The sequence below is a fragment of the Myotis lucifugus genome, unplaced genomic scaffold, assembly GCF_000147115.1.
Source record: "Myotis lucifugus unplaced genomic scaffold, Myoluc2.0 scaffold_1288, whole genome shotgun sequence".
NCBI classification, from domain to species: domain Eukaryota; kingdom Metazoa; phylum Chordata; class Mammalia; order Chiroptera; family Vespertilionidae; genus Myotis; species Myotis lucifugus.
In genome coordinates, this window is record NW_005872336.1 from 65715 (window position 1) to 75257 (window position 9543).

General features: G+C 60.7%; 1 protein-coding gene across 1 annotated transcript; it reads right to left on the reverse strand.

The window, feature by feature from the left end:
* Nucleotides 1-218: 218 nt before the first annotated feature.
* On the reverse strand, nucleotides 219-9008 carry ADAM12 (ADAM metallopeptidase domain 12). The gene is made up of 7 exons (XM_023748339.1): nucleotides 8830-9008; nucleotides 8539-8737; nucleotides 6493-6570; nucleotides 4993-5101; nucleotides 2664-2796; nucleotides 1994-2102; nucleotides 219-437 (listed from the first exon to the last, which is right to left on the reverse strand). Exons 1-7 carry the CDS (start codon nucleotides 9006-9008, stop codon nucleotides 234-236), a joined length of 1011 nt encoding a protein of 336 aa, XP_023604107.1. The 3' UTR covers nucleotides 219-233.
* Between the last annotated feature and the right edge of the window lie 535 nt (nucleotides 9009-9543).

Consider the following 9543-nt stretch of genomic DNA (forward strand, 5'->3'; position numbering starts at 1 on the left):
AACGAAAAAACCACCTGCTGTATTTGGTCAAACGTTTCATTAACTCACCCCGCAGGCCTTGGCAGGGCCAGACCACATGATTTCGTGGGGCTTACACGGCCCGCGGGCCGGACGTTCCCCACCCCTGCTGCGTGACCATCACACTTAACCACTCAAGGAGCTCGGAGAGGCACGAAAAGCAAAGCAACTTGTCCAAGTTCAGACGCGACCAAGCCTCAGAGCCCGGGCACCCGTCAAGGTAGCAGCGGAGGGCGTACCTGGGCCTGCCTTAGCGCAGGGGTGGCCGGCAGGGGTCTGGCGGGGACGCTGGGCGTGCGGGGCGCCTGGTGGAGGGTCGGGAGCACTCGCTGCGGGGACGGGGGTCGGGGGCGGTCCAGGGCCTGCAGGGGCCTGCTGATGGCAACGTTCTGACACTGCGGCGGCCTCTTGGGGTTGTCCTGCGGGGTCAGAGCAGCAGCCATGATACACGGGTCAAGGGGTCTCAAGAGGGTGGGTGGGGTTCCCCCCCCCTGCCGGGGGGCCTTCGGGCCCCCCCCCCCAGGGTTTCGGGGTTTTTTCCCCGGAAAAAGGCCCAACCTGGTTGCAAGGTCGTCCCCGCCCCCCAATCAGGGGGGGGAATGGGAGGCAACCAAACAATGGGTTTTTTTCCAATTGATTTTTCTTTCTCCACCTCTTCTTCCTCCCTCCCTCCCTCCCTCTTTCCCTCCCTCCCTGCCTGCCTCCCTCCCTCCCTTCCCTTCCCTTTTCTTAAAAAAAACCATGGAAAAATTCCCTTTGGATAAGGGTAAAAAAAAAAGTTTGCGATTCTTTAAGGAAAAAGCAGGGCCTGGGGGTCTCCCATTGCCCCGGGGGAGGTGGGGGGGGTAAGGGACAGAAACCAAGGAGGTCCTGAGAGGGGTTTTGGGATTATTGTTTTTTCCCCCCCCCCCCCCCCCCGCTAGTCTGGAAAGAGGGTCCCCTTCGGGTGGATTTTAAAAGGCTGGTTTGATTAACAAACAGCTTCGAGACACCGGACGAAGTGCCAGCATGAAGGCCTGGGTCAGACCCGAGGGCACAGAAGGAGCCGTGAAAATAAGTCACAGCTCAGTGCCTGAGGCGGCGAGAACCCAGGACATGTGCTGGGCAGTGGCGTGGAGGTGTCCGGAGGCCGGGGCTGAGGTCAGGGCCTCCCCCTCCCTCGCTGGAGGGCGGGGCTCTGAGTGGTGCCCGGTCTCAGCGACGGATGAAGACAGACGGACAGACGCAGCTCGAGTCTGTGCCTCGGCCCCTGCCCGCTCTCCCTCCCTCTTCTCTTCCTTTCTTTCTACAAACAGCTTTCCCGAGGTACACCTGACACGTGATTAATTGCATATATTTAAAACGTGCAATTTGGTAAAAATTGACATATGTCCACACTCATGCAACCATCACAGAAGCGAGATAATGAACACATCCATCACCCAAGAGACTCCCCCCCACCTCCCCCCACCTCCCGCCTGTAACCGGGACCTGCTTTCTGTCACTGTGAGTCCGCGTTTTCTAGACTTTCCTACAAATGGCACCACGAGCCACACTCTGTCTGGCCTGGCTTCTTTCCCTCGGCCTCACTATCTCGAGGGCCATCACCCTGTGTGTGTCAGTGGTTCCTCCTCCTCACCGCCGAGCCCAAGTCCCCGTGTGCACACACCATAGCTGCTCCCGTCCCCTGGCCCCCAGGGCCTTGCAGAGCTTCCGTGGGCACAGCAAGCCCCTCCAGCCCCTGCCACCTCCTCAGGGACCTTTGCTGAACTGAGTGCTGGCTCAGCATTGCACCGGGGACCCAGGGCCTCAGAGCCCCATCCTCACCTGGACTGGGGACCCAGGGCCTCAGAGCCCCACCCTCACCTGCACCGGGGACCCAGGGCCTCAGAGCCCCATCCTCACCTGCACCGGGGACCCAGGGCCTCAGAGCCTCACCCTCACCTGGACTGGGACCCAGGGCCTCAGAGCAGCGCCCTCCCTGTGCACCACTCACCGTGGCTGAGCTGGACGGCGCTGGCCTCCTCATCACACCTTGGCTGAGGGGCGCGAGGGGAGCCTGGCTGGGCTGGCAGCCGCCGGGGGGCCGGGCGGGGCGCACGCACCTGCAACACAGCGCACACCTGCTCACCAGGTGCCCTCCCTGCGGCCGCCTCAGCTTTCCGGCTTTGTTCACCTCGGCACTCACACAAGTTATTGATGTTTTAAAGTCCTCGCGGGTGAGCATGCAAAGGTAAAATTATCCAGCACTCTTGCAAGATTCAACAAGAAATACTGATTTCTCTCCCCAGAGCCCCTGCCGATCCTGTTAAATTAGTTCTCCAAGCCAGACTCGCGGCTCAGTGCCCTGGGGGACGCTCGGGACAAAGGGCGTTTCCGCGGCGCGGCCTGAACACGTGTGACTCGAACCCCTGATGAGAACATTGTGACACCCCGCGCCTCACAGAGACTAACGCCAGGTGGGGGACCCCTGGGCGAGACTCCGGCCGCCTGCCTGTCTGTCATAGCGTGAGGGTGTGAGGGCGCGAGGAGGAGGCAGTGGGCCTGGCGGACACGTGAGAAAACCCCACCGTCTGCTCCCCGGAGGGGCCCACCTCCTTTCTGCTAGAGGACGCGGCCGGCGAGGGCAGCGGCCTGCACGCCCTTGACCCCCCGCCCCCCAATACCTTAGCTTCTCAAGGGTCTTCTTGTCTGTAAACAGCAGGCGGACCAGCGTCTTCCTTTTGAGATAAACCGCAAGCCCGGCCGCGAGGAGACACAGGATGCTGGCCAGGACGCCGGCCGTGAGGCCTCGGTGACCTGGAACAACACCGTTCACTCAGGGGGCGGGAGGCGGCCGCCGGGAACCAGGGACACACCGAACCGTGACCACGACAGCCAGGCGGCCGCAAGGGAAGGGACGGGAGGAGACGGCAGCCCGAGGGATGCTCAGAGGCCGCGCGAGGTTCGGGCTGCCTGGCGTCACTGCTGACCGCAGCGCTGGCCCCGGGCCCGAGGCAGGAGGGCAGCAGGGAAGCGGGGGCTGCAGGGGGTCCCGGACTGAGTCCTCTCCAGCCCCTCACACACGGGCCACCCGCTCCTGCCTCCTCTCACCCGTCCGGGTGGAGTCTGTTTCGCTTTATTTTCATGTTTCTTCAGAATAAGACTCCTTATGCCTGGATAGTGTCCCATGAGAAGATGAGAAGAAACAAAAAGGGAAGCGAGACCTCACAGCTGAAGGAGAGGCCCACGGGTGTGCTTTGTTACATCAGGGATGGAGGGCCCAGCTCTGGCAAACCCTTGTTCTGGGAGGATGCGGCTTTCGGTCTCCATGGAAACGCCCCTCTCCGGTGATCTGACCCGTGTTGTTTAGTGCCGGGTGACCCCCGGTGCCGGGGTCGGAGCAGCTTTAGCTGCACTTCAGCTGCACTGAGCTCCCTGGGAGCAGTGAGGTGGGCTTCACACAGTAGGTTTGAGGTGGGCTGCACAGAGTAGGTGTGAGATGGGCAGCACACAATAGGTATGAGGTGGGCTTCACACAGTAGGTGTGGGGTGGGCTTCACACAGTAGGTGTGAGGGTGGGCTTCACAGAGTAGGTGTGAGGGGGGCTGCACACAGTAGGTGTGAGATGGGCAGCACACAGTAGGTGTAAGGGGGGCTGCACAGAGTAGGTGTGAGGTGGGCTGCACACAGTAGGTGTGAGGGGGCTGCACACAGTAGGTGTGAGGTGGGCAGCACACAGTAGGTGTGAGGGGGGCTGCACACAGTAGGTGTGAGGGGGGCTGCACAGAGTAGGTGTGAGGTGGGCTGCACAGAGTAGGTGTGAGGTGGGCTGCACACAGTAGGTGTGAGGTGGGCTGCACACAGTAGGTGTGAGGTGGGCAGCACACAGTAGGTGTAAGGTGGGCTGCACACAGTAGGTGTGAGGGGGGCTGCACACAGTAGGTGCACGGCCGCCCTTTCTGGCTGCTGCTGGTGGAGGTGACTTGTTACCCAGGCTGCCGCCCTGCCTCCGGCCGGGAGCTCACTGGCTGCAGCCCAGAGCAGGGCTCCTACCACGGGGGGATCCCCTCACTCTCTCGCCCCCTCGCTGCCTCTGGACTTCGTCTCGGCCGACACGTCCTATCAGACCTGTCTGGGGCTGAGGAAGCGATCAGCGGCGGCGTCCGACTCATTTGTTAGTGTCACTGGAACCTTTGCTTCTGGTCTCCCAGCCAAACCATCCTCCTCTGCAGGCGCGAGCGGCCACCGCCGGGCTCTGGGCCAGTTCCGCTGTCTCCTCGTGAAGCCGATTTCAAAGGGAGCAGCTGGAGCCTGAAGCATCGTTTTCATCCCCCAAACCCTCCCTGAGCCTTAGACGACCCCTCTTCGCCAGCTGACAGTTACGGGGCCCCGCGCTGCACAGGGCGCACCCCGGGGCTGCCTGTCCCCGGGCACCGGCTGCTCAAGCCACATGCAGGGGACAGCTCGACTGTCCCCAATTCTGTTCTTTGTTATGGGGTGGGGCCACAACATTAGTAACAAAGAAACAAAATTTCCGGAGGATGAGGCCCAGAAATCAGGATTTTAGAAAGATTCCCAGGTGATTCTAATGTGCAGCCAAGGTTGAGAGCCGCTGTAGTAGAGTCTCAGAGGCCGTTAAACGCCCCCCTCTCGGCCCGCAGCCCGGGGCCGGCCTGCACAGAGTCCTTCGATGGGGCCCGAAGTGCAGACCCACCTGGCCGTCCGCTGTAGCGTGACCTCAGCTAAGAAAAGCGTCGCAGGCTACAAACTGGCAAACTCAGCCCCCGGCCAGAGCAGCGCGAGGGGTCCCGGAGAGACCGGGTGAGGGAATTTGGGAACAGAGAGAGGCCTCGGGCTGTGTCAGGCCCAGGTGGAGTCCCTACTGGGGTTCCTGCTCCCGGGGGTCTGCACCTGCACCCACACCGACGACTGGTGAGCCCGTCTTCCTGGGAAACACCCCCCCACCCCCCGCTCCCCTTGCCCCTCTCCCCTGGGTGCGCCGTCCCCACCCACCTGCTTGCCGGATGGGGCCGCTGTCTGTGCTTCCTCCGAAGCCGACCTTGTCGCAGAAAGGGGGCGCCCAGTGGGCCTCGCAGTGGCAGTTCTTCCTGTTGTTGCACACCTGTCGGGGCAGCCGGGGGGGAAGGGGGAGGAGCAGAGTTAGGGTGCACTGTCCCCTGGGGCAGAGTTTGGTCTCTGAGCCCTCACTGGGCGCCGTGGCCAAGCAAAGGCCCTGAGGTCAGAGCCCCCTCAGCCCCCACAGAGCCAGACTCAGTGAATGTCAGCGTGAGGACAAGCCCACGGCCCAGCACCACACGGGTGGCGGGGCCCGAGGCTGCACGTGGCCACACCCCGCCTGTCAGCAGCCGTCGGAGGACCCTGGGGGCAGTCAGGGCTCCCCCTCTGCCTCCCACGGCTCCTCAGGCTCCCAGGCCTCTGCTTTTTCTATTAAAACATGTTTTTATGGGTTTCAGAGAGAGGAAGGGAGAGGGGGAGAGAGTAACATCGGTCGGCTGCCTTCTGCACGTCCCCTGTTGGGGATGGAGCCCGCGACCCGGGCACTTCCCACCGACAGCTGCACCCCCAGGGGGGTGGCCCTGACCGCCTCTGTGGTCACAGCACAACCCCATCACTCTTGTTAGAACCACTGGCGAGTGTCTGCAGGTTTTAAAAATAGGATTTGGCGCATGATTTCTGCAGAGAAGGTTCCAGAAAGACAAACGAGCCCTGCACGTCGAGACGAACATGGTTCCACTGGAAATGATGACTCCCTCAGGAAAATAAACCACGTTTTAAACAATGAGCGCCCCCTTCTCCCCCAAAACTCTCTGGACGAAGACAACAGGCTGTTCCGCCGAAACCCACCGCGTGGGACCCTTTGTCTGTCCCCTTTGTCTGAATCCCTTTCGGAGGAGGCTCAGCTCAGACACACATGCCGAGTCGCGGTGGTTAAAGGAACGGCTCTGTTTGACATGTTGTTGGAAAACTCTTCAGGAAGGATGGTTAGGGTTACGACCACTTTACGATGACAAAGTCCTTTTCGTAAAAAAAAAAATAAAATCACAGAATGTTCATTTGAAAGTGAATGGCGGCTCCATCGGATTTTTTTTGTTAAATAAGAATCCCGCTTGTACAAAAAGGTCAAAGAAAATGAATGTCATTAGAAGAACGCATTGAGAAGACACTGCTATGTTTTTAAGAAGTTATGGATTGCAGCCCGGCCGGTGTGGGTCAGTGGTTAGGCACTGACCTACGAACCAGGAGGTCACGGTTCGATTCCCGGTCAGGGCACAGGCCCGGGTTGTGGGCTCGGTCCCCAGTGTGGGGCGAGCAGTAGGCAGCTGACCGATGAGTCTCTCTCATCACTGATGTTTCTCTCTCCCTTTCTCCCTTCTTCTCTGAAACCAATAAAAATATATTTTATAAAAAGTTACCGATTGCAAACACCTTTACAAATGAACGAGTTGGTGCTCAGCGTGGATGGCGGGCTGGGAAGGGGCACCGTGTACTCACCCCTCTGCCGTGGCACTGCCTCGCACACTCGTGCACACCAAACACGCTGATGTTTTGGCACCGACGATTGAGGCAAATCTGAGGAGGAAACAGAGCAGGTGTCTCAGTCCTCCTGCCAGCACACGCTTCCTGTCTGTGGGTTACAACTGGAAAGCAAGGGGACGTTTGGGGAAGATGGTCTCGCCGTGAATATGGGTGCGTGTTTCCTGTGACACAGACTCAGGCCCACGGGACACTGCTGCGTCCCTTCACACGTGATGGCATTTTACGTGCTTTCGGTCAATCCGGGAAGGACGCTGACTCCCTCGTGGTTTGTTCAGTGCTTGCCATCACACCTACGTATCGCGCGTTTATTTCTTCTCCATGAAAAGACACGAGAGAGGGAGAAACGGACGAGTTCCTGCCCCTGGGGCCTGTGTGGACGCTGAGACACGAATACAGGGTCCGGGATCTTCTAAGGGAGATAGCGGAATATGGGCGCTTTCCCAACGTACTGACCGACAGCGCTATCGCCGACGACAGAAACCACGCCAGACATGCCCAGCGGGGGAGCCAGGCGGCCGGTCCCTCCTGCTTGCCGGGCCTCCGCAGGGCAGCCTTCGCTGAGTGACACGGGGCTGGTTCAAAGAGTTTCGAGTTTTCGTTTCATTTCAAAGATGCAGAACATACTCCAGACTCAAGGGATCAGAGGCCCCGAGCTCCCATGAGCTGCTACAATTTAGCGGAGTCAAAGGGAGGACTGTCTAACTCGGACTCCGGGGCACTTTTAACCACGTGGAACCTTCCTACGGGAAGCCCACCGTCTGATCGTCTGATCCCAGCTGCTCGTAAGGCCTGATTCGCGCAGCTCGCAGGCTGGCGGTAACCTTGGCCCAGGGACTGTCCCATTGCGGCTGATAAAGGAAACTGAGTTGCAATGAACACACCAGGCCCCCGGCAGAATCTCCACGCTGCTCTGCCCTCCTCCGAACCCACGGGCCAGGCTGCGCAGGGCAGCGCCCGCGCTGGCAGAAACGGAGGCCACGCCCGTTTACCGTGGCGCGTGGAGGAAACGCTCATCGGTAAACCCAGTCCCCGCAGTCAGCGCTCAGGTGTCATCCTAGCGTCGTGGCCTGGGTGTGCGTGAGCTAACCACGGTGAAGGCGACGTCGGTGTGTATGCCAGGGGTCCCGTGTCGTGCTGGCCGCGGGGGACGCTCTGGTTCAGGGGGCGGGAGGGAGGGGTGATGGGGGGAGTTTCTGCCCACGGAGTCCTGTCTATTCCGTGACCTCCGTGGGAGTGGTTTCACAATCACTTTGAAAATGGGTCCTAAAAAAGCACGAGGGGTCGACTCATCCTCGTTCCTAGAACATTTCATTCACTTGCTCTCATTTATGTGAGAAGGTCTGTCTCAGGAGAAAAATCAATGTGGCAGAAGGGGAATGTCCCAATTTCTTTCATTATTTTTTTAATTTAAATTTTGGACTTTATTTCTCAGTCCTGAAATATCTCGGTCTACCTTTCTCCCTGGTCTCCAAAGAACCCTCTTTCTGCCTCAATGTCTCCTAAATCACCCCTCCCCTCCCCTCCCCTCCCCTCCCCTCCCCTCCCCTCCCCTCCCCTCCCTTCCCCTCCTCCTCCCCTCCCCTCCCTTCCCCCACGGGTCTCTGAAAAGACATCTGCCTTCCCCTTCCGTGTCCAGGTGAGAACAAGCCCCCCGAGGTCTCCCTGCCAGAAACCAAGGCCACTTCCAAAAACAACGCCATCTGCTGCTGCGTTTCCTTCCGGAGCAATGTCCGGGCCGGAGCCCTCGCGGCTCCCAGGTGTAGAGTGACTTGGTGACAGCGAAGGGCCAGAACACAAGCTAAGCTGCCTCTCGGTGGCCGGCCGGGACCTAGGATTTACTGACCTCTTCCAGGTGCAAAGGCCTGGGTTCCGCAGACCAAGGCCCGAGAGGGCGGGGCTTTGGGAGACACACACCCTGTGCCCGGCCCTTGGATATGACATGTCTCAGGGCCCCGTCCAGACTCACGGGGACGACGCCGGCATCGCACTCTGGGCTCTTACTTTTCCGTCCGCGCACTTGGTGCCGGCCAGCACCAGCCCCGGGTCCGGCATGTCGTCGCCCAGGTACACGTGGGTCCCGCGGCACAGGACCCGGCCCCCTTCCTGCAGTGGGATGTTCGTTTCTATGGAGACGGCGTTGGTGCCGATGACCGGCCGGCTGGCACCCCCTTGGCACTGGATCTTCCCGCACTTGGCGTCCCTGGAAGGAAGGGCAGAGCAGACAGGCCCCGAGGGGGTTGGCAGGGGCCGAGGCCATGCCCTTGGTCCTGGTGCTGGGGGCGGAGTCCGCACCTCGTCTCGCACTTGGCGAAGGAGCTCTTGGCGTCTTTGCCGCAGTTGCCGTAGGGGTCGCCTGCGGAGTTGACTCTCTCAAAGCAGATCCCAGGGGCGGGCTTCGCGCCTGCAAGGGAAGCAGAGCAGCCGTCATGCCGCACGTGGCTCCGCATCTCCCCCGGAACCGCTCTGGGCATTCGGGTTCGGGGAGAAGTGCTCTGTCCCGAGGACTCGCCCCGCGGTCCCGGCCGACCCCTGACGGCAGCTGGCACCTCGCCTGCTCCTGGCCAGGCACACGTTTCCCAGCTCAGGGAACGAGGCCTGGCCGTGGGGCCAGACCCAGGGCGCACAGGAAGGAGGTGGCTGCCGGCAAGAAGAGGGGGGGCTGGTGCTCCCTGGCATCACCCCATAGCTCCCTGAGACCACGTGAGCTCCAGCAGCTTCCACGGAGTGGCGACGGCTTGTGTGGGGAAGCCGGCATCTCACAGGCGCTTCAGCCCCGTACAGCACCCCCACCCCCAGTTCGCAGGGCAGGATTTACTGACTTCCTCTTCCAGGTGCAAAGGATTTACTGAAGGATAAATCCTTCATGCCTCTCAGAGGCTGTGCAGAGACTGACGGTGCCCAGCAGAGAGGCACCCTGCAGGAGCCCAGGGCTCGGGAATGGCCTCTTTCAGCACACTGTCCGGCAGGGACCCGGAGGCATATGCTGGGTTTGCGATGCCCCAGCTG

What these genes read in the sequence shown, in the direction of transcription:
- ADAM12 (XM_023748339.1), bottom strand. Translation starts at nt 9,008, where the DNA reads ATGCCCAGAGCGGTTCCGGGGGAGATGCGGAGCCACGTGCGGCATGAC. An exon ending in TTCGCCAAGTGCGAGACGAG is followed by an intron (nt 8,738 to 8,829) that starts GTGCGGACTCCG and finishes CCTTCCTTCCAG; the next exon opens with GGACGCCAAGTGCGGGAAGA. An exon ending in CGGCCCCATCCGGCAAGCAG is followed by an intron (nt 2,797 to 4,992) that starts GTGGGTGGGGAC and finishes GTGTTGTTCCAG; the next exon opens with GTCACCGAGGCCTCACGGCC.